Raw genomic sequence first — 25,366 nt, forward strand, 5'->3', positions numbered from 1 at the left:
CATCTTTTGGATTTGTTTCAAGTTGCAGTTTGTAACAGAACTAGGAGAGGGCAGATACACTCACACCTTCAGAAGGACTGCAGGCTAAGACAGGTATCTATCTATCTATCTATCTATCTATCTATCTATCTATCTCTCTCTCTATCTATCTATCTCTCTATCTCTCTATCTATCTCTCCCCCTCTGTGAGTGGACAAATTTTAAAAAAAATTAACAACATTGAAAAGAAGAATGTCTAAGCCAAGCGAAGAACTATGTGCAACTGGACACCGACTGAATTGAGGTTCTTCTGTGTTTGACAACAATGTGGTATCATCACCAAACACCAAACAGAGCTGTGAGAGTCACCTCTTTCCACCCTTTGTGCTTTAAACTCTTGATCCACAGAATTTGTTCCTTTTTGACGATGGTTTACCATCAACAATATTTTTGCAGAATTGTCTACCTTGTCTGCCTATGTGTTAATGAATGGCTCCATACTTGGACTGAAAGAGGAAAGTTTGAAGTTTGCATGGTAACGGTTGGTAGTAGATAGGATACGATGGAATTATTTAGAGCAGAGAAGGCTGAGGGGGAACCTAATTGAGGTGAATAAAGTTATGAGGGGCATAGATTTAGTAGATAGGGACAATGTTTCCCTTTTGTAGAGGGGTTGATAACCAGGGCACAGCTTTAAGGTGAAGAGCAAGAGGTTTAGATGCAACTTGAGGGTTTGTTTTTTTACCCAGAGGCTAGTAGGTGTCTGGGACTCACTGCCTGAAAGGCTGGTGGAGGCATAAACATTCAAGACAATGAATAGATAGATGCTTGATGATTGATGGGCTGAACAGCCTTTTACCATGCTGTAAAACTTCCCATACACTCTGACTCAAGTCCACTTTCCTACATATTACAGGGTAGCTTTGTTTATAATAAGTGACATGTTTGTTTTTTGATGCAATCTGTTGAAAGTTTACTTTGTCTTGGATTTGTCAGGTAAGGTAATCATCTCAAAATCAGAAGTTGCTGGAAAAGCTCAGCAGGTCTGGCAGCATCTATGAAAAGAAATCAGGGTTAACGTTTCGATACCAGTGACCCTTCCTCAGAACTGAGGAAGCAGTTCTGAGGAAGGGTGACCAGACCCGAAACGTTAACCCTGACTTCGCTTCACAGATGCTGCTGGACCTGCTGAGCTTTTCCAGCAACTTCTTATTTTGTTTCTGATTTATAGCATACACGGTTCTTTCAGTTTTTATATTAATCATCTCTGTGGTTCAGTTGGTCAATTCTCCAAATAAAGGTCTGAGTGAAAGGAATGGGGGAGGGGTCAGTTAGTTCATGTGGTTGGATGGTTGCTTCATAATGCAGAGTGCTGCCAACAGCGTGGGTTCAATTCCCACACCAGCTAAGATCACAATGAAGAACTTTATTTCCTCTCTTCCAAGATATGGTGAGCCTCAATTTAAACAAGCACCCCTCTCTCTAATGAGAAAACAGAACTGTGGCACTTATCCTTTTCAAGAAGTATTATAGTTCTTGAAGATTGGAGTTTGTTTACCTGTGCACCTCCTCCATCAGGGTTGTAACAAAAGCTGACACACAACTTCAGATTTTAAACTAAAGAAATATAGAGAAAAAAATCACGTTGGCAATGCAAATGTTCAGTTTACAGATGAAAGATTTTTTTTTCCTCATCATTTGGAAAAAAATAATTACGAAACATATTTATATAACATGTTACCTCACCAAAGCATCTCATCAAAACATCCGAAATACTTCACACATTGTAAGTCACTGACAAGGAGCAGTGATTAGATCAGTGTGACAAACTCAGTTCACACACCGTACACCCAGCCAAAAGTCATAAAGTATATGGCCAGCTGATTTTGCTTTTCTGATGGTTGAGAAAGGGTAATGTTGGCCAAGTGAAGTCTTCACTGTTCGATGGAACCGATGAAGCTTATGACAGTTTAATATCTCAACTGAATAATGACAGCTCCAACTGTGCAACACTCCCTCAGTATTGTCACCCTGAATCTTGTGCTCCTGAGTTTGTGGTGAGAATGAGACGAACCAAAGCTTGTTGAGACACTGAACTGTCTAATGGACAGCCAGTGTACCTTCATTAACACATCGGGACCATGTGCAAATTGGATTCTGAAATATTTGAGATGCAAGCCTTGGAATTGACAGTCTTTGTCCGAAGGAGAGAAGAGAATGGCCAATGTGCTGACATGTGGCGAGTAACGTTCATGTCACACAAATACCGGGCTATGATCATCACCAATAAGAGACAATCTAACCACCGTCTCTTGACAGTCAACGGTGTTACCGTCACTGACCACATCTTGGGAGTTATCGTTAACTATAAACTCAACTGGATTCACCACATAAACAGAGTGACATCAAGAGCAGGTCAGAGGCTAGGAATACTCCGGCGATTAACTCACCTCCTGACTACCCAAAGCCTGTCTACAAGGCTCAAGTCAGGAGTTTGACGCAATACTGTCCACTGGCCTGAATGAGTGCAGTCCCAAAAACACTCAAGAAGCTTGACACCGTCCAGGACAAAGTAGCCTGCTTGATTAGCACTGCATCCACAAGCATCCACTCCCTCCATCACTGATGCTCAGTAGCAGTACTGCATACTATCTATAAGATATGCTCCAGAAATTCACTAAAGATCATTAGACAGCATCTTCCAAACTGACGACCACTTCTATCTGGAAGGGTAAGGACAGCCGATACAGGGGAACACCACCACCTTCAAGTTCCCCTCCAAGCCACTCACCATCTTGACTTGGAAATATTCCTTCCCTAATGCCATTGTGGGACAACCCACAGCAGGTGGACTGCAGCGGTTCAAGAAGGCAGCTCACCCCCACCTTCTCAAGGGCAACTAGAGAGGAACAATAGATGTTGGCCCAGCCAGTGACACCCACATCTCATAAAATGAATAAATAATTAAAAAATGGAAATGTTGTCTGCTTCATTACTGTATTAAAACAACTGCCTACCTGAGAATTTTGACTTATTTAGCCATGGATAGGCATGATGGCTCAGTAGTGAACTCTGTTACATCACAGCACCAGATAATTCCACCCTCAGGTGTCTGTCCATGTGGAGTTTGCATGTTTTCTCTGTGTCTGCGTGCGTTTGCTCTGGTTTCCTCCCACAGTCTGAGGGTGTGCAGATTAGGTGGATTGGCCATGCTAAATTGCGTAGGAGAAAGTGAGGACTGCAGATGCTGGAGATCAGAGCTTAAAAATGTGTTGCTGGAAAAGCGCAGCAGGTCAGGCAGCATCAAAGGAACAGGAGAATTGACGTTTCGGGCATAAGCCCTTCTTCAAGAAGGGCTCATAAATTGCTCATAGTGTCCAGGTATGTGCAGGCTGGGTGGATTAGCCATGGGAAATTCAGGGTTACAAGGATTGGGTGGGATGGTCTTCGGAGGGTTAGTGTGAGTTTGATAGGCTGAATACTCTGCTTCCATACTGTTGGGATTCTATGTTGTAAATGTAGAGTGAATTTGACAAACGCCAGGATAAAGTGATATCATGGAATATATTACATTTTGCGATGCTGAAGACTCATTCTTAACTTAACCCATGAGTGGGTTTAGTGTGGCACCTATTTTACACCTGAAGTTCCCAATCTACATGCTCCATTGACTTCAATGAACGCTTGACTCATTTCCCTTGATCAAAGTACATTAAAACTGGGGCGTCCTTTGAACTGTTGAAACTTACCAGAGCTACTTTAATATTGAAGCATCTATTAGGATCAGAGATACTGAAGTCATTTTGTACTTTGTACTCTGCAGCAAGTCCTTGTGGTGACTTTGCGTCGTTGTATTCCTGTCAAACCTTCACACTCTGCTCCTCGTTAACGGCATCTTTGAGAGAAAATTGATTTTAAAAAGAATGTTCTTTATAATTAATGCAAGTGTGGAGGTCTGTCTGTCTGACAAGATGGGCTTTTCTTGGAGTTTTCTTTCAAAAAATGTGTATTTTTTGGCATGCTTTGTGATTTCAGCCCTGATCGCCAGTCTGGGTTTGTGCACGCGAGCTACCAGCTCGAGTGGTTGGCTCTCTGAAGTCTCTGTGTTGTTTAACCAACTCTTGCAACTGATTCCACAGACTTTCTTTGTACATTTGCCAGCAAGGAATCAGCACTGAATGACTATTCCTGTCACAAGCCCACAACTTGAATTGGCAAATGTCACAGAATCCTGTGAGAATAGTCAAGTCAGCACAAGTCAACAGCCCAGCAGCAACAATGTGCATCTATACTGCATCTTGAGGACAGTGCAGTGCCCCAATGCACATTAACATAAAATTGATACAGGGACGGAAATAGCGACTTTATGAGAAATGACTTAAAAAAATAGGTTTAAGTGGTTGATTGGAACTAATATTTCGAAAAAGGGAGAGTCAACAAGTGGAAATATTTGCAGGGAAGAGGGTGGGAAATTCCAAAATGTGTGACTAGACAGCAATAGCTGAACATGGAACCATTTTCATATTTACTAATGATGTCTTTATCCATTGAGGTAGCTAGCCAACGCAACCATTTCCGAATTGATTTCCATTTTTCTCCATCACATATTGGCCCTTTCCACCCACAACATGGAGCAGTAATTAGGAGGACATACATAAAGTGTTAGCGCAATTATACCTGTTAGAAAAAATAAGAGAGATTTGATAGAGCTTGAGAATTACCCTCTCCACCCACTCAGCTAATAGTTCAGACAGAATAATGAGAAAAAGGATTCAAATTGACAGGGCGGAGGAGGGTGGGAGGGGGAACGGATGGATCGGTGCCTGACAGGAACGCTGTTTAAAATTGAGAGGATCCCAGTTAACTGAATACCGATCATTATTGTACCTCTCTATAGGACAGTCGCAGAGGACTTAGCTGTTATCAAACAGCACAAATAAGACAGTTTGGGGCTATAATACTCACTAGTCTGGCAAATATGTAGCAACAAGATTCAGTAATTTAAGTAAGATAAAGTCTGAGGAAATCTGTTTTAAGGTTCAGTACCTTTATGCATGAACTTCAATAAGTTTCTCAGAAGTAATAGAAGTTGTGTGGAAAAAGTGGACAATTTGAGGTGAATTCACAACCCACCTGTGGGAACAGTGAGCAAGGGGCTACTCTTTAGAATAACTTCCCTTGAAAGGTAATCGAAAACTTCAGAATTAATTTATTCAAATGAAAATTAGATGCATTTCTTTTGGAAAATAACCTTTTTGGATGTGTACTGATCAGAGATTATGGAAATAAAGGACAAGTCAGTTGAAGTCTTAGAGGGCAACCTGCCTTTATAGACTATAAATTTTTGTTTTGCAGTTTGTATACTGTGGTGACCAATCACTGAAAATATTTACAAAAAGCTGCCAATGTACTTATAACAAAAGAACATAATGACAATTTAAAAATGTCTCATCATGAGCAGTAAAAAGAAAGATGCAACCCTTTTTCCCAGCAATATACTTTCCAGTCACTCAATCCCAATCAAGTATCATTCCTATCTTTGCTCTTTAAGTTCTTCTGGAACTGATGAGTTTGCAAACGTTTGGTGGATTTCTGTACATTCACCATTACGATTCTCTTTAGCACTCCCTAAGACACATAGACAGAGGCTGATCGCTGACTCATTGCATTTAAATATCAGAAAAAAAACTCAAGGCTTTTTTTCAGTTACATTCGCGAATTTGAGACTGCTAAACATTGTGTCTGAATTCTTCTGAACTAAGTATGCCACTGACGTCTGACTTCATCACAGAACATTTGATCATTAATACTGAAATCACCTTTGACTGGGCTAATCACTATAAATCAACCTTGTCCCCTTGGATATCATTACAGGACTTTTTGCCTGCCAATCTATTATGTCTTCACCTGCTGTGGCTCATTAGCAAGGTTTTGCTTTTGTTTCCTTACTGCAGATCTAAGTCATGTCCTTATTTAGCCTCAGGTTCCTTTTTGCTTTTGCCTTCATTTACCCTGCTGTGTCTTAGATGGCTAGAGAAGATTGATTTATTTTCCCGTTTTGCTCTGTGTCAAGGCTCAGAGCCTCATCGTCTCTGTTTTGTAACGAGTGAAGGTATCGATAGGATTAACATTCTACATTTTAATGTGCCTTTTCAACCTTTATGCACAATAGCCTTGACGTATAACACAGAACCAACAGCGACAAAGCTTTTGCAAGAACATTCAGAGTTACGGAAAGGTCGAAAAATCTTCAATTTTTCATAACATCAATTCTACTTATTGAAAATGTAGTCCAACCAGGTTTATAAATGAGTGCTGTTGACACTAGTCACAAAGTGTGGCACTGGAAAAGCAGAGCTGGTCAGGCACCACGCGAGGAGCAGTAGAGTCGATGTTTACTGGACCAACTGAAGTTTCTTTAGTAGCATCTCCTTTCCAGCACACAGGACAAAGGCAGAAGATGTATGAGAGCACCTTATCTCCATGTTCTAAACTTTCCTGATTGAGAGATTACAAAACAGTCCTTAATCAACCATGAAGTCCTTGCCTAATAGCATTGTAGGAGCACCCTCACTACACTGACAACAAGAAAGTTCACCAACTACTTCTCAAGGACGTTGAGATAGATGTCCGCTAAATGCCAGTCTCGCTTGAGATGTCAGCATCCCAAGTACAAATGCATTGAATTTAAAACAGTTGGTTTCTCCCCATTTCTGCATCACCCACTTGTCTTAACCTTTTCTCAATGGAAGATGACAATGCTAAATGACCATGGTTCTTAGTTTAGGGACAAGCTGTCATTTGGCACTTAACAAAAGTCCTTTTCTTCAGCAAACTGGGATACTGAATGACAGCAGTCTATTTCACAATGGAACATTCTATCTCACATTACCCACGCTCATATGAGAGCAATAAACCACAAACGTAGCCATGTTTTTAAGACAGAATGTTTGGCAAAATGTTGATTGATAGGTTCACCATTAGTCATCTAGGACAGAGGTAAAACTGTGCAGAGTACAACACATGCAACACATACAGTTGCTAGCCGTATTCATCAGTTGTGTTTTCTCTCTCTCTCTCTACCACTCTCTCTGGCTTTGAGGCTTTGTTGAAAGCTAATTCACACCGCCCACTCTCCCAAGGTGTCTCATAGTAAACAGTCACCAGTTTGGAATGCCCACCTGCTCTCAACGATTATCATTAATTTCTGTGAAAAAAACTCAGTTTGGCATTCCCTGTGAAACCTTTGTATTGTTGCCTCAGATTTCTGTTTATTGCCCAGGCTTCGCTTCTGAACTTTGGCTTTTCATTGTCACCAACTGTGTTGTTGTTTGCTCTTCACACTGCCTTGTATCCTCTGATTAAAGTGCACAACATAGACTTTGAGTTACACAGACAGGCATTGCTGGAAAAACTCAACAGGCCTGGCAACATCTATGGAGGGCAAACAAAGTTAACGTTTCTGGGTCCGGAGACTCTTCTTCGGAACTTATTGTAGCTAGGAAATGGTTGGTCTATATCCTGAAGGTGGGGTGGGAGGAGGAAGTAATGGAGAAACTGAAGACTGTAGATGCTGAAGTTCAGAGTCGAGAGTGTGTTGCTGGAAAAGCACAGCAGGTCAGGCAGCATCCGAGGAGCAGGAGAGTCAATAGGAGAACAGGAGACTTAGAGTCATGATGAAGGGCTTATGCCTGAAACGTTGATTCTCTTGCTCCTCAGAGGGCGTAATGGAACTCAGTGGGCGAGAACAATAGTCAAAATGTGTGACGCTGGAAAAGCACAGCAGGTCAGGCAGCATCCGAGGAGCAGGAGAATCAATGTTTCTGATCTTCAGCATCTGCAGTCCTCACCCTCCCTGGGAGAGACAAATCGTCAGGCAGACAAAAGAAGGGGTAAAGGTCAGTCCAGGAGAATCAATACCTGCTAATGCAGATGTAGCTGACAATGGGTTGTTTGTGGTCGCAGCCCATGTTATGGTAAGGACACCTCCCCAGTGTAGAGCAGATAAATGCAGACTGGATGACCACTCTGCAGAACACCTATGTTCTGCCCACAAAAATGATCCTGAGCTTGCAGTTACCTATCGCTTCAACACCCCACCCTGTTCCCCGGCCAACATCTCTGTCTCAGGCTTGCTGCAGTGCTCCAGTGAAGCTCAGTGCAAGCTGAAAGATCAGTACCTCATTTTCCGCTTGGGTGGACCTGCAGTCTTCAAGACTCAACATCGAGTTCAATCATTTCAAGGCCTGAGGCACCTTTTCCCATGCCCTTACCCCAATCCTCACTCACCAAGCCTTGTCATCACATGGACTGTTACTCCAGCCAACTCATTGTCAGCTACTAATGGCCCACATTAGCAGCTATTCATTCTTCCAGATTGACCATTAACCATTCCTTTGTCTGCTGAACTGTCGTTCTGTCTCACTCAGCTTCATCCTCCTCCCTCCCCCGACCCCAACATCAACATAAAGGCCAGCCTTCTCCCAGATACAGTCAGTTCTGTAGACGGGTCACTGGAGCCGAAATATTAACTTTATTTTGTCTACAGAAATGCTGAGTTTTTCCAGCAATTTCTGTGTATTTCTGGTCGCGAGTGCCCACAGTCCTTTGTTTTTAGTTTGATAGATGTTGAGATGTTCCTTTCAACTTCTGACTGGTCATAACGGCAAGGTCTCTGAGATTCACTCAGCAGTAACAGGGCTATGACACTGCACAAGACAATGGCTGTTTAAATTTCAACTCCATCAAACCTCAGATGCTCAGGGTTCAGGCAATGTGCTTTCCAACATTGTAATGTTTAGTTGTGAAATGTAGACACGAGGAGAATATTTCAGCACCAGTCACTAAGAGCTCGATGATTGTAATGCAGTGTTTCCAGAACATTTCTAAATTTAAAGTGTGACTTATATGGCTGCTGATTCTCTTTCATCGTTAAAGACACTTTGTGCTAAGGATCCATTTTCAGCTTGCCAAATGGGTTTTTAGGTAAATGATCCTTGATCTGTGTGGGATATCCCTACTGCAGCTTACTTCACTCCTCATCTCCACCAGCTCAGCTGTCCTCAGCATGGACGTGGGTGAGAGGTGGGGGAGGAGTCATAAACTGTGACACTGGAAAAAGCACAGCAGGTCAGGCAGCATTCGAGGAGCAGGAGAACAGGAGAATTAGAGTCCTGATGAAGGGCTTATGCCTGAAACGTTGATTCTCTTGCTTCTCAGAGGACGTAATGGAACTCAGTGGGCGAGAACAATAGTCAAAATGTGTGACCCTGGAAAAGCACAGCAGGTCAGGCAGCATCCGAGGAGCAGGAGAATCAATGTTTCTGATCTTCAGCATCTGCAGTCCTCACCTTCCCCCGGGAGAGACCAATAGTCAGGCAGAAAAAAGAAGGGGTAAAGGTCAGTCTAGGAGAATCAATACCTGCTAATGCAGATGTAGCTGACAATGGGTTGTTTGTGGTCGCAGCCCACATTATGATAAGGCCATCTCCCCAGTGTAGAGCAGATAAATGCAGACTGGATGACCACTCTGCAGAACACCTATGTTCTGCCCACAAAAATGATCCTGAACTTGCAGTTACCTATCGCTTCAACACCCCACCCTGTTCCCCGGCCAACATCTCTGTCTCAGGCTTGTTGCAGTGCTCCAGTGAAGCTCAGTGCAAGCTGGAAGATCAGTACCTCATTTTCTGCTTGAGGGGACCAGCAGTCTTCAAGACTCAATATCGTGTTCTATCATTTCAGGGCCTGAGGCACCTTTTCCCATGCCCTTACCCCAATCCTCACACACCAAGCCTTGTCATCACATGGACTGCTACTCCAGCCACATTAGCAGCTATTCATTCTCCCAGGCTAACCATTAACCATTCCTTTGTCTGCTGAACTGTCGTTCTGTCTCACTCAGCTTCATCCTCCTCCCTCCCCCGACCCCAACATCAACATAAAGGCCAGCCTTCTCCCAGATACAGTCAGTTCTGTAGACGGGCCACTGGAGCTGAAATATTAACTTCAATTTGTCTGCAGAAATGCTGCATTTTCCTGCAATTTCTGTGTGTTTCTGGTTGCTAGCATCCACAGTACTTTGTGTTTTTGTTTGATAGATATTGAGATGTTCCTTTCAATTTCTGACTGGTCATAACGCCACGGTCTCTGAGATTCTCTCAGCTAGGTCACTGCACAACACAACTCCATCAAACTTCAGGGTTGAGGCACTGTGCTTTCCAACACTGTAGTGTTTAGTTGTGAAATGGAGAATATTTCAGCACCAGTCACTTCGAGCTCGATGATTGTAAGGCAGTGTGTCCAGAACATTTCTAAATTTAAAGTATGACTTATATTGCTGCTGATTGTCTTCCATTGTTAAACACACTTGGTCCTAAGGATCCATTTTCAGCTTGCCAAATGTTAGGTAAATGTTCGTTGATCTGTGTGGGACATCGCTATCGCAGCCTATTTCACACCTCGTCGCTACTAACTCAGCTGTCCTCAGCATGGACGTGGTGAGAGGTGGGGGAGGAGTCATAAACTGTAATGCTGGAAAAAGCACAGCAGGTAGGCAGCAGCTGAGGAACAGGAGAGTCATCATTTCGGGCATAAGGTCCGAGAGGTAGGACGTAGGGTAGGGGAAGGGGCAAGTCTGGATTTTCCACTTGTCCTACCTATAAAAATTGGCATCGCGGATTGTGGAGGCTGCCCAATTTTCATGTCAATATTGTGCAATTTTCTAGATAATCCACAGCGTCAATACTGGACGGAGGTTAACTGGGGCATTACAAGATCTCCCCCGCTCTTCTTTCGATTAGAATCGCGTCTGTCAGTCTGAGAGGGTGGTGGGGTGTGGCGGGTGGGTAGCTGGGAGGGATGCTGTTTAAATGTCTGGATTAAAGGATAGAATTTCTGACAGTGTACCAACTCTGGCTGCATTGCACTCGACTGGAGTCTTGACCAAGATTGTACGTCCTTGTCGATAGATTACAGTACAGGGGTCTCACCCCTAAAGGAAATGAGTTTGTTGATCTTATTCCAGTTACTAGGCACTGCCCACAGCTCTACTAAGCTGCTGTAGGGGTGTAAGTGGTTGGTGACTGAGATCTCTCATGTTAACAATTATCTCAAAGAACTTGGTGCCAGCTGTGGCAACGATGCCATGTGGATCATTCGGTTCTTCAAGTAGACACTGACCTAGTCCTGCTGACCCATGTGAGGTGTCCTGCAGAAAGGGCTTGCCCACTACTCTGTTGTGGTGAGTGCGGGAAAGAACTGGAGAGGTAAATCCTGAGATGGACATAACCACCCCTCCTTTAAACACGTGGCACAGTGGGCAATGGACAGGGAAGGTGCAGGCAGACAAGGGAAAGTTGGCATAGGATCATAGGGCTGCCCTCTCAGACAGAGGGAAAATGATGGATGGTGATTTAATCTGAGGGTCGCCATGCCACAGGTGAGGTCGCTGTTGAGGAGGTGGGACCTTCATGTAAGCCAATGTAGGAAATAAACCCATGCTCGGCATTGCTCAGTACTGTGTACCATGTGTCCAGCCAACTGAACCCAACTCAGCAATACAGTTCAGAATCACTACCCTTCTATATTGAACCCCAGTTGGAGGGAGCATTGAGAGTGTCATGGGCACAGAATATACTCTGGATGGAGAAGTTCAGTGCCCATTACCAAGTGTGTCTCAGCAGCAGTAGAACTGACTGAGTCCTCCAGGACATTACTAATAGGCTGGATCTGTGGTAACTAGTCAGGGAACCAATAAGATAACCACTTTTATTCTCTCCTCGCTACTCTACCTGCCGCAGATACATGTCTATGACACTATTGATAAGAGTGACCACCACATCATAGCGTGGAGATGAAATCCCTTCTTCTCATTGAGAATGCTCTCCCCTGAGTTGTGTGACTCTATTGCTGGATTAAAAGGGGCAGATTTCATGCCAATCTTAAATCTCAACACTGGACATCCAGGAGGTACTGTGGGTTATCAACAGCAAAAGAATTGTACTCCAACACAATCTGCAACCTCATGGCCTAGCCCATCCACCACTCAATCATTACCATCAAGCCATGGGATTAATCCTGGTTGAATAGAGAGTGCAAGATAGCAATAGGCAGACCTAAAAATGAGGTGTCAATTTGGTGAAGCTGCAAAACACGACTACTTGCATTGCAACCTAATGCAACTACTGACAAAAACATAAACAGCAAATCAGAGCTAAATGATTCCACAACCAATAGATTAGATATAAGCTGTGCAGCTCCATGCCACTTCCAATGGTGGTAGACAATTAAACAACTGACTGGAGGAGGAAAGTTCATAAATTTCTCCAGCCTCGATGGTGGGAAAGCCCAACACATCAGTGCAAAAGATAAGGCTGAAGCATTTATAGCAACCTTCAGCTAGAAGTGCTGAGTGGATGATACATCTCAGCCTCCTCCAGTGTGGTCCCCAGCATTACAGATGTCAGTCTTCAGCTAACTTGATTCACTCCATATAATATCAAAATATGATTGAAGGTAACTGATACTGCAAAACTATGGGTCCTGACAACACCTGACATTGTTCTGTGCTCCATGACTTGCCACTCCCCTAGCCAAGCTGTTCCAGTACAATTTCAGCACAGGCATCTACCCAACAATGTGGGAAATTGCCTGGGTTTGTCCTGTATGCAAAAAGTAGGACAAATCCAACCCGACCAATTACTGCCCCATCAGCCTACTCTCGATCACCAGTGAAGTGCTGGAAGGTGTCACCAACAGTGCTCTCAAGCAGCACCTGCTCAGCAATAACCTGCTCGGTGACACCCAGTTTGGGTTCTGCCCAGCTCCTGAACTCACTATAGCCTTGGTTCAAACATGGACAAAAGAGCTGAATTCTGGAGCTGAGGTGAGAGTGACAGCCCTTGATATCAAAGCTGCATTGAACCAAGTGTGGCATCAAGGAGTCCTAGCAAAAATGGAATCAGTGGGTATGAGGGGGCAAACTCTCCACTGGGTAGTGTCATACGTGGCACAAAGAGCGATGGCTGTGGTTGTTTGAGATCACTCCCCTCAGCTCCAGGACATCTCTGCAGGATTTCCTCAGGGTAGTGTTCTAGGTCTAACCATCTTCAGCTACTTCATCAACGACCCTCGCTCCATCATAAGGTCAGAACTGGGGGTGTTCTCCAATGATTGCATAATGTTCAACACCATTCGCGACTCCTCAGAAACTGAAGTAGTCCATGTCCAAATGCGAATAGATGATCAATATTCAGGTTTGGCTGATGACTGGCAAGTAACATTCATGCCAAACAAATTCTGGATTAGTGGTGCTGGAAGAGCACAGCAGTTCAGGCAGCATCCAAGGAGCAGTAAAATCGACGTTTCAGGAAAAAGCCCTTCATGGCTTTTGCTCCTCGGATGCTGCCTGAGCTGCTGTGCTCTTCCAGCACCACAAATCCAGAATCTGGTTTCCAGCATCTGCAGTCATTGTTTTTACCATGTCAAACAAATACCTGGCAACCACTACTTCCAACAAAAAGAATCTAATCATCACAGAGTGGCACGGGGGCTCAGTGGTTAGCACTGCTGCCTCACAGCACCAGGGACCCAGGTTCAGTTCCTACCTCGGGCAACTGTCTGTGTGGAGTTTGTATGTTCTCCCAGTGTCTGCATGGGTTTCCTCCAGGTGCTCTGGCTCCCTCCCACAATCCAAAAATGTGCAAGTCGAGTGAATTGGTTGTGCTTAGTTGCCCATAGTGTTAGGTGCATTAGTCAGGGGTAAATATAGGGTAGGGGAATGGGTCTGGGTTGGTTACTCTTTGGAGGGGCAGTGTGGACTTGTTGGGCCTGTTACCCATACTAAGAGAATCTAATCACCCCTTGACATTCAATGGCATCAACATTGTTGAAACTCCCATTTATTGACAATTTGGAGTTGACCATTGACAAGAAACTGAACTGGATTCACCACATAAGTACTGTGGCTACAAGAGCAAGTCAGAGGCTAGGAATGCTGTAAAAAATAACTCACCTCCTGACTCCCCAAAGCCTGTCCAGTATATAGAAGGCATATATTCGGAGTGTGATGGAATAGTTCCCACTTGCCTAGATGAGTGCATCTTCAACAACACTCAGAAAGCTTGACACCATCCAGGACAAAGCAGCCTGTTTGATTGACATCACATCTACAAACATTCACTCCCTCCACCATTGATGCTTAGTAGTTGAAATCTGTACCATCTACAAGATGCACTGCAGAAATTCACCAAGGCTCCTTCCCAGCCTCTCCCAAACCTCCACCACCTAGAAGGACAAAGGCAGCACATACATGGGAACACCACTAGCTGCAAATTCCCTTCAAGCCACTCACCATCCTGACTTGGAGAATCCATCTGTTCAGAGATGGTATGACATGCCTCTGGAGCATGGGGGGGCTTGAGCCCAGATCTCTTGGATCAAACACAGGGACACTATCACTGCTCCATAAGAATCACGTCATCTAACTTGGAAATACATACCATTCATAGAGTCATAGAACTGTACAGCATGGAAACAGACCCTTCAGTTCAACTCCTCCATGCTGACCAGATACTCTAAACTAACCTAGTCCCACTTTCTAGCACTTGGCCCATATTGCTCTAAACCCTTCCTGCTCATGTATCCAACCAGAGGCCTTTTAAATATTGTAATTTTACTAAACACAACCACTTCCTCTGGCAGCTCATTCCATACACATACCACCCATGTGTGAAAAAGTTGCCCTTTTAAATTTTTCCCTCTCCCTTAAACCTACACACCTACCCAGGGGAAAAGTCTTTGTCTAGTCACCCTTTCCATGGCCCTTCCTTTGTTGCCGCTGAGTCAAAGTCCAAAACACCCTTCTTGATGATGTTTTGATGATGTACCAAATGGACTGCAGTGGTTCAAAAGAACAGCTCACTGCCACTTCTCAACGGTGGTTAAGGAATGGCAATCAATACTGGTCCAGCCAGTGAAATACTGGTCCAACCACATCAATCCTGTGATTGAATTAAAATGCAATTTTGACATTAGATCTTTCACCTTCAAACTTTTTATTGGATATCTGCCTTGGAACTGTTCCAAAACAGCCAGTAAAAATAGAAGGAGGTTTTCCCTAGGAAAACATTATTTGGAACCCTGAACTTGGTCATTACTCTATTCTTTCTATATAACCATGGTTCATTTCAAAACTGAGTCTCAGTCCTGCTTCTTCAAAGGGAAAGCGTCAAGTGTGTGGAAGCAAAGAACAAAATAGGCTGGAGAGATAGTGAGTCGTAAATTGTACAGAACATAATCTGGCAAAGCAGAACACCTGACCAGTTATTGAAACTGTTTGAGTATAAATTTAGAGTGAAGAAAGTGAGGACTGCAGATGCTGGAGATCAGAATCAAGAGTATGGTGCTGGAAAAGCAGAGCAGTTCAGGCAGCATCCGAGCAGCAGGAGAATCGACATTTTAGGCATAAGGAATGACATTTTGCCTGAAACGTCGACTCTCCTGCTCCTCAGATGCTGCCTGACCTGCTGTGCTTTTCCAGCGACACACACTCGTCTATAAATTTAGGGAAGAGGATTTATTCAGTGCAAGTTGTGTAACCATTTTGAAGACCATGGTGTCAGCATTGATTAGCAATCACGGTTGCAACAAAGGATTTTGTCTTCCCTCTGAAAATGGTACTGTGTCCGAGAAGTGAAAAGAAAGGCAGAGAAATAGAACTCACATTTCTATAGCATCCTTCACGGCTAATTCTCTTGGTGTTTCTCTATTGCAGAGTAATTTTGTGGCATGCATGACTGCAATATTCAAACAGATGGATAATGAGCATTACTCCAATTATCTAGAATCCTTCCAAACAAATCAAGACCTGGTGGTGAGTAAGACTTTTCCATCACTAACAAATGGGCTGTTGCCCTTAATGTATTAACCTATGCTGCTCACTGATGGTGGAGAAATGAAAAGGTCACTGTAAACAAACCCAGTCTAACTCTTTGGGGAACACAGGCGCAAATCCTGCTGTGGCAAGTGATGGATTTTCATTAATTATTCAAGAAATTGGGAATTGAAAATTGGTTTTAGTAACAGTGACCATTGGCAATTGTCATTAAAAGCCCATCTGGTTCACTAAGAGCTTTTCTGGGAACTTGCCATCCTTACAGCTCTGGCTTACGTCAGATTCCAGATACCCATGCCCTGTTGAAGAATCTGAAAGGCCAGTGGGTAGCTATTGGACTCCTTGATGTTCCATGTGGGATTATGTCTTCTTGAGGTGTAAACAGAGAGCAAGTACCCTCACGACAGCATGAACATTATTGTCATTAATGTGACCACATCAAAAGAGGTGGCCTTTGGAGGACTCTACTCTCAGGAACTTCCAATACTTAATCCGATACAGTTCTGAGGAAGAGTCACCGGACCCAAAGCATTAACTGATTTCTCTCCACGGATGCTGAGCTTCTCCAGAAACTTTTTGTTTAGTTTCTGGTTTCCAGCATCCGCAGTTCTTTCAGTTTCTATTGAGCTGCTGAAATTTGTCGCCTGAAAGTACTTTTTTAAAGAAATTGCTTGACATCATTGCTGCTTGAGGAACCAATGAGTTTATTGCAGGAGTTTTGATGAAACATTCAGATCTGTGCAACACCCAAGCAATCTTAATGCAAGCAAAGACTCAAAACGCAAATTCTACTGACCCTGGAGCGAGTCCAGAGGAGGGTCATGAGAGTGGCCCCAGGAATGAAAAGATTAACATATGAGGAACATTTGAGGACTCAGGTCTATACTCGATGGAGTTTAGAAGTATGGGGTGGGCGATCTGAAAAGCCTGGAGAGAGTGGAAATTGGGAAGATGTTTCTATTGGTGGAGAGACTAGAACCCAAGAGATCAGCCTTAGGAAGACCTTTAGAATGGAGATGAGGAGAAACCTCGTCAGCCAGAGAACGGTCAATTTATAGAATTCATTGCAACAGAAGGCAGTGGAGGCCAGGGCATTAAGTGTATTTAAGATGGAGATAGATAGGTTGTTGATTATCAAGGGGGATCAAAGGGGTTATGGGGAGAAAGCAGGAGAATGGGGTTGAGTTTCTTATCAGCCATAATTGAATAGTGGAGCAGACTTGGTGGGCCAAATGGCCTAATTTCTGCTCCTATGTCTTATGGTCCTTCGAAAACTCAAAGATGTTAGTTCGATGCTGGACATCACGCAGAGAGAGAATCTGTTAGTACAGGAGCTCACCAGTATTATAATCCCATATCAGATGTGTCACATCTTGGCTTTATGATGAACTAGCATGAAGGGGACAAACCCCAGTACCTATCAACCCATAAACTCATGGAAGCTGCGAAGTTGGCAGATTATGTCAGTAGTTGCAACAGGAAAGAACTGAATGTGGGAATTACAAGGCTAGCCTCTCTGGTTTGAAGAAAGGTAGAACAGACATTTTTTTGAAATCCTGAGAAGCTTGGAACTGTAGAGGATGTTCTATATAAAAGCCAATTAAATCTAGTGAATGGTAACCAAAGAAACTAGTGTTAATGTTTGTCTCATGGGGCTGGATCAGAACAATTTGTATTTGAATAGCATCCTTCATGTACTAAGATGTTGCAATATACGGCACAGGGGCATTCAAGAGCAAAACCTGATCCTAAGACGCATAAAGAACTCTAAGGGCAAGTCACCAATAATTCATACAGTCATCGAGTCATAGAGATGTACAGCATGGAAACAGACCCTTCGGTCCAACCCGTCCATGCTGATCAGATATTCTAAACTAATCTAGTCCCATTTGCCAGCATTTGGCCCATATCCCTCTAAACACTTCCTATTCATATTCGCATCCAGATGCCTTTTAAATGTTGTAATTTTACCAACCTCTGCCACTTCCTCTGGCAGCTCATTCCATAAACGCATCACCGTCTGTGTTGCCCCTTAGATCCCTTTAAGTCTTTTCCCTCTTGCCCTAAGCCTATGCTGTCTTGTTCTGGACTCCCCCACCCCAGGGAAAAGACTTTGTCTATTTATCCTATCCATGCCCCTCATGATTTTGTAAACCTCTATAAGGTCACCCCTCAGCTTTTGATACTCCAGGGAATATAGCTCCAGCCTATCCAGTGATTCCCTGTTTCTTTAACCCTCCAGCCCTTGTAAATCCTTTCTGAACCCTTTCAAGTTTCACGGCAGCTTTCCTATATCAGGGAGACCAGAATTACACGCAGTATGCCAAAAGTGGCCTAAACAATGTCCGTACACCTACAACATGACTTCGCAACTCCAATATGCAACACACTGACCATTAAAGGCAAGCATACCAATCAACTTCTTCACCATCTTATTTATCTGCAACTCCACTTTCAAGGATCTATTAACCTGCACTCCAAAGTCTCTTTGTTCAGCAACACTTCCCAGGACCTCACCATGAAGTGCATAAGTCCTGCCCTGATTTATCTTTCCAAAATGCAGCGTCTCACATTTATCTTGGCTCTCCTTGGCCCATTGGCCCATCTGGTCAAGATCCCATTGTACTCTGAGGTAACCTTCTTCACTGTCTGCTAAACCTCCAATTTTGGTATCATCTGCAAACTTACTAACCATACCTCCTATGTTCACATCCAAAATATTTATATTAGTGATGAAAAGCAGTAGACCCAGCAACGAACCTTGTGCCACACTGCTGGTCACAGGCCTCCAGTCTGAAAAGCAACCCTCCATCACCACCTCTGCGTTCTACCTTCGAGCCAGTTCTGTATCCAAATAGATTGTTCTCCCTGTATTCCATGTGATCTAACCTTGCTAACCAGTCACTCATGGGGAACCTTGTCGAATGCTTTGCTGAAGTCCATATAGATCACGGCGACTGCTCTGCCTTCATCAATCCTCTTCATTACGTTTTCAAAAAACTCAATTCAGTTAAATCAAAAAAGCACAATTTGAAGAATGCCTCAAAGAAGGAAAAAGGTGGAGTGATTTAGGAAGGGAATTCTGAAGCAAAGGCTATTAAAAGGGGTTTGATCATTCCTGAAGAAGAGTTTATACTCAAAATGTCGACTCTCCTGCTGCCTGACCTGCTGTGCTTTTCCAGCACCACACTCTCGACTCTGATCTCCAGCATCTGCAGTCCTCACTTTCTCCTACTGAAAGGGACTTGCAGAGCAAGGGAGAGGAAAGGATTCTGGTACTCCTGTTTCTGGGTCGTATTTCTCCTCCCGCCCACTTTAATACATGACCACTTCTGTCAAGTAACTATGCAATGCATTCTGGAGGAAATAGAAGGCATTGGCTATTCAAACCAACAAATCTGTGCCCACTGTTTTGAAGAGAAATCCAGTCAGTTTTATCCCCTTGCCCTCCCCACCCATTATTTCCTTATTTTTGTTCTCCAAGTATTTATCCAATTCTCCTTTCAATGCTAATTTGCACTTAAATCCATCACAATAACACAGCATCCCTACAGTGCTGAAATAAGTCATTTGGCCCATTAAGTCTGCAGCAACCCTTGAAGAACACCTCATCCAGATCCACACAACCTGCACAACCTTGGACATTATCGGGCAACTTAGCATGACCAATCCATCTAAACTGCACACCTTTAGACTGTGGGAGGAAACCGAAGCACCTGAAGGAAATCCACGCGGACATGGGGAGAGTGTGCAAACTCCACGCAGACACTCACTCAAGGACAGAAATTGAACACAGGTTCCTAGCACTGTGAGGCAGCAGTGCCAACCACTGAGCCACTGTTCCACCCATAGAGGCAGAGTCCGTACCAAATCCGAACTACTCAGTGTGTAAAAGGTTTTTATCGTATTAGCTTTGTGGTTATTTTGCCAAACAGATTAAATGTAATTAGATCTGAGCTATTTGATTGTTTATCATTGGTTCTTCAGTAGACAACTGTAGCCCCTCTGTAACCCTTGAGCCCTGGAGTCATTCTGGTGAATCTTTTCTCAGTCCTATTCAAAGCCTTCACAAACGTCTGGTTCAAGAATCGGAAACCATAGGCACAGTGAGATCAAACTATTTTATACAGATGCCTGCAAAATGAGTTTGCTTTGATCTTTATGCCTCTATGAAAGGTCCCCACTCTAAGCTTAGGTTTCAGTATGACATAATCACAGTGAAGCCTTTGTCAGACAATTACACGCAGCTCAGTTGTTTATATTGTGCAACCAGCCTCATTTCTTTGAACCTGAATCAATGGCAAAATATATTTTTTCCAAGTGTGCTTCTTGAGATTTTTTCAAATACTAATGCTTGGTTGTCGGGGCTTTTTTATTCATTCTAACTGACATTTATGAGGTGATGCATTCGTATGGAACCAATACCTTCTGCATTTGAGTTGACATATTAGATTTGCACGAAAGCAGAATTAGAAGAATTTATCAATATTCTCAATTACCAATCAACATTAAACTTCCTCTTCTACTGCTTGAAGTCTTCTCTTTCCTCTTCCCCTCATGCCTCCTTCTTTCTAATACTCTTTGCAACCTTCTCCTTTCCCCATTATCCCCTAGCTCTCCCTACTCTTTACAGCCTCCTCCTCCTTCATACCACCTCCTGCATCCTCTGGACCTGACTAGCAGTTCCTCCCCTATCACCTTCCCCGTCCCCGCCTCGTTTCCCAGTTTCACACTTGGAAATCTCCTGAGGCCTTGGGACCCTGTTTGGTAAGCCCCGAGGCCTTCACCCAATAGAACTGCTGCACACAGCCACTCCATACAGCTTCTCCAATTATAGACTGGCTCGCTCCCATGTTAGATGTTGATAGGCTCACTCACGAGCCTATCAGCTTTGAATTTGAGATACAAACATCTGTGACTGGAGAAGCATTGCATAGGCAAATTCTCTGATTGGAGAAGCCTTACTGATTCTGTCTCTATGACACCAGAGTGGGGTTTGTTGAGCTCAGGGTAATCACTGCCACGAAGAGGTCTGTGCTGCCCAAGCTCAGACCCGCTGATGGCACAGACCCTGGTGATTCCCTCCAGTGGCACTACCCAGCCTGGCTGCTGGTTGCTTGGAGACAGTCCAGAAAAGGCACGGTGGCTCAGCAGTTAGCACTGCTGTCTCACAGAACCAGGGACCTGGATTTGATTCCAGCCTCAGGCGACTGTTTGTGTGGGGTTTGCACATTCTCCCCGTGTCTGTGTGGGTTTCCTCCGGGTGCTCCGGTTTCCTCCCATGATCCAAAGATAAGCAGGTTAGGTGAATTGGCCATGTTAAATTGCCCACAGTGTTCAGGGATGTGTAAGTTAGGTCAGGAGTAAATGTAGAGTAATTGTGAATGGTTCTGGGTCTGATACTCATCGGAGGGTTGGTGTGGACTTGTTGGGCCAAAGGGCCTGTTTCCACACTGATGTTAATCTGCCCTGATACCAGGGGACAGAAAGGTGGATAGTTCCCATATTTGCATTGTTTCTGCAGAAATTTCTGTGTGGAGTTTGCACATTCTCCCCGTGTCTGCGTGGGTTTCCTCCGGGTGCTCCGGTTTCCTCCTACAGTCCAAAGATGTGCAGGTCAGGTGAATTGGCCATGCTAAATTGCCCGTAGTGTTAGGTAAGGGGTAAATGTAGGGGTATGGGTGGTTTGCGCTTCGGCGGGGCGGTGTGGACTTGTTGGGCCGAAGGGCCTGTTTCCACACTGTAAAGTAATCTAATCTAATCTAAAATGTTTAGTCACAAAAGTCGTGAAAGTGCCCTCGAATAGGTGTCCCAAATCAACATCTTTGTAAGAGGGGGATGCAGAGGGTATGCTTATACAAGATCTATGCAGATTGTAAGTGGGTGGATTTATACCAGAACAAAATAAAGCTTTAGTTAGATCCGATTTCTTTCCATCTGTCTCTGCACCTGACCTCAGGAAAGATGTTTTGACCTCAGAGGATGGGCATCTGATACTGGCAGCTTGAAATGAGAATTGGAATGTAGGACATAGGTGAAAGGAAAGGTACCTTTGTCTCATCAAGCCTGCTCTGCCAAGCATTCCTAACCTCTGAGCCTCTGCATGTACTTGTTTCCTCAGCAACTTCCTAATGTTTTAATCATGAATTTCTGGAATACAAGACAAAAAAAGAACGGCAGATGGTTACTGAAGTGGATTAAAAATAAGAGAATACGTGTTGGAACAGGGATTTTGAAGCATGCACAGAATTAATAGGCTCTGTTGTCCTCATAACTTGTAGTTACAGGCAACCTCTTGACTAAAGAGTAATCATAGAAACCCTACAGTGCAGAAACAGGCCATTGGTCCAACAGGTCCACACCAAACCTCCACAGAGTAACCCAGCCAGACCCATTCCCCTACCCCATTACTCCACATTTACCCCTGACTGATGCCGCTAACCTACACATCCCAGAACACTATTTGGCAATTTAACATGTCCAATTCACCTAACCTCCACATCTTTGGATTGTGGGAGGAAACCGGAGCACCCGGAGGGAACCCACGTAGACACGGGGAGAATGTGAGTAGCCAGTCCCAGTTTTGTTTTGCTTCCAAGATCAGAGAAGATTGCAGGGTATTTTGGCTATGACCTAGAATCATAGGATTTACAGATCTTTGTAATTAGTCTGGAGCAGTTGATTAGCAGCAGTAGGTTTAATCCTGCTGCATTGCGAAGTTTCATAAGTACAGCCTTATAGTAGTACTGGGCATCCTCACTCTCAAGTATTTATTTATGAAAGATCGACATAAATAGGTGTGAGACTACAGAGGGAAAGGTGCAGAACTTTACAGGCTAGAACCATACAGGATCGGCTGCCCATTGTACACAATGTCAGATACCCTATGACTTACACTCAAATCAAAATGAGGACTACTTGCTAAACTGTGTTCGGTAATGTGGAGGGACAGCTAAGAATGGAAGAAGGGAAGAAACACACCATTGGTGTCAATTGATGTTCATAGTGTGTCCATGATGTTCATGTGTCCATTGTGTATTTGACCCACAAGATGGTCGCTACAGATATTGGGAGAAAGTGAGGACTGCAGATTCAATTCAGCTACCCAGTGACGTCGCACACAACTGCACAAAGCTAACATGATGCATGCCACCTTCAAACAAACATCAACCAGGAGCCATGAGGTTCTCATGCATCATTGATTAAAATCATGAAGCTAGGAAATAACCAAATGAAGGTTGCTGTATTTAGGGCTTGCAAACGTTTTTGAAGTGGAAGGTACCATCCTCAGATGGTGATGGCTAGCGTGAAGGAGCATAGTTTTAAATTGAGGGGTGATAGATATAGGACAGATGTCAGGGGTAGTTTCTTTACTCAGAGAGTAGTCGGGGCCTGGAACGTTCTGCCTGCAGCAGTTGTAGACTTGCCAACTTTAAGGGTATTTAAATGGTCAGTGGATAGACATATAGGTGAAAATGAAATAGTGTAGGTTGGATGGGCTTCAGATTGGTTTTACAGGTTGGCACAACATTGAGCTGGAAAAGCACAGCTGGTCAGGCAGCATCTGAGGAGCAGGAGAATTGACATTCTGGGAATAAGCCCTTCCTGATTCTCCTGCTCTTTGTATACTGCCTGACCTGCTGTGCTTTTCCAGCACCACACTCTTGACTACAATAGATATTGAACAGATTCAAACAGATAGGAGGAACACATTTTGGCACAGCTTTTCAAGAGAGGGGGTGTGTGAAGTTCTCTCAGAAACTGAAATTGTTCGAGAGGAAGGCCAATTGGTCAATGCTGCTAAAGGTCATTGAAAATCCAGGAAATGTCAACTGACAGCAGACTCTAAGAAAGGCCATATGAGATGGCTGTGGATCTGAGCATTGTGTGTTTTGCAAAGGAAGGAGTAAGATAGATTAATAGATTAATATTTAACCACATCATTTAGTATTAGAGCTCTTTGTACAATTAATCCCACCATGGGTCTAACGTACAGTGTCAGGTTAAACAAGGCTGGGAGTGGAGTGAAATCAGTTAGTGTCGGTCTCCTCTTTCACGAGAAATCAGCAAACAACAGGAAAGAGAGAATTTGAGCACAAGAGACAGGGAGAAAAATATGGAAAGACAGAAAAAAAAGGGAGTATTAAGAAAGAATAAAAGACAGATGGTGGAGGAGAGGCATTAAAAAGAAATAAAGAGAAATATGCATAGAGGAGAATATTAATGGAGCCTCTAAGAGTGGGGAAATTTGTTGAGGAGTGGGACAGCATTTGGCAAGAGCTAAAATTTTGATTTTCAATGAAGAGATGAAGTCAGCCCTTGAGTCAGGTTTAAATCCAGGCCCACGGCTGAACATAGAACGTTACAGCGCAATACAGGCCCTTCGGCCCTCGATGTTGTGCCAACCTGTGAAACCAATCTGAAGCCCATTCAACCTTTTATTTTATTTTCATCCATATGTCTATCCACTGACCATTTAAATGCCCTTAAAGTTGGCGAGTCCACAACTGCTGCAGGCAGAACGTTCCACACCCCGACTATTCTCTGAGTAAAGAAACTACCTCTGACAGCTGTCCTATATCTATCACTCCTCAATTTAAAGCTATGCTCCTTCACGTTAGCCATCACCATCTGAGGATGGTACCTCTCACTTCAAAAACGTTTGCAAGCCCTAAATACTGCAACCTTCATTTGGTTATTTCCTAGCTTCATAATTTTAATCAATGATGCATGAGAACCTCATGGCTCCTGGTTGATGTTTGTTTGAAGGTGGCATGCATCATGTTAGCTTTGTGCAGTTGTGTGTGACGTCATTGGGTAGCTGAATTGAACTGAATTTATTGTCACGTGTACCGAGGTACAGTGAAAAGCTTTGTCTTGTGAGCAATACAGGCAGATCACAGAGTTAAGTTTCACAGATAAGAAAATAATAGGTAAACATCGGCAAAAACAAAAACACAGGTACAGGCAAATGTTAAGGGTTTGTGAGTCCATTCAGTATTCTAACGACAGTAGGGTAGAAAATGTTTCGAAACCGGCTGGTGCGTATATTCAGGCTTCTGTACCTTCTCCCCGATGGTAGAGGTTGTAGAAAAACATTGCCAGGGTGGGATGGATCTTTAAGAATGCTGGCAGCCTTTCCTTGACAGTGGGCCTGGTAGATGGATTCTATAGATGGGAGGTTGGCCTTTGTGATTGTCCAGGCCGAGTTCACCATTCTCTGTAACAGTCTCCGATCTTGAATGGTACAGTTGTCATACCAGGTAGTGATATGTCCAGACAGAATGCTCTCGATGGCGCGCCTATAAAAGTTGGCAAGGGTATTTGCCGTCATGCCAAATTTCCTCAGTTGCGTGAGGAAGAAAAGACATTGTTGAGCGTTTGTAACCATTGCGCCCTCATGAAGTGTCCAATAAATCTTGTTGTGGATGACCACTTCCAGGAGCTTGTTGAATTCGGCAGGAAGCAGGAGTATGGCAACTAGCATGGAGG

General features: G+C 43.8%; 1 protein-coding gene across 1 annotated transcript in view; it reads left to right on the forward strand.

Moving 5' to 3' along the window:
- LOC122556798 (dedicator of cytokinesis protein 2-like) overlaps positions 1-25,366 on the forward strand; it is a 727,415-nt gene that overhangs the window by 478,006 nt on the left and 224,043 nt on the right. Inside the window, exon 28 of the mRNA XM_043703987.1 lies at positions 15,755-15,853. Within this exon, the coding sequence (XP_043559922.1) occupies positions 15,755-15,853 (99 nt within the window). The remainder of the gene's footprint in view (positions 1-15,754; positions 15,854-25,366) is intronic.

The sequence above is a fragment of the Chiloscyllium plagiosum genome, chromosome 14 (genome assembly GCF_004010195.1).
Source record: "Chiloscyllium plagiosum isolate BGI_BamShark_2017 chromosome 14, ASM401019v2, whole genome shotgun sequence".
NCBI classification, from domain to species: domain Eukaryota; kingdom Metazoa; phylum Chordata; class Chondrichthyes; order Orectolobiformes; family Hemiscylliidae; genus Chiloscyllium; species Chiloscyllium plagiosum.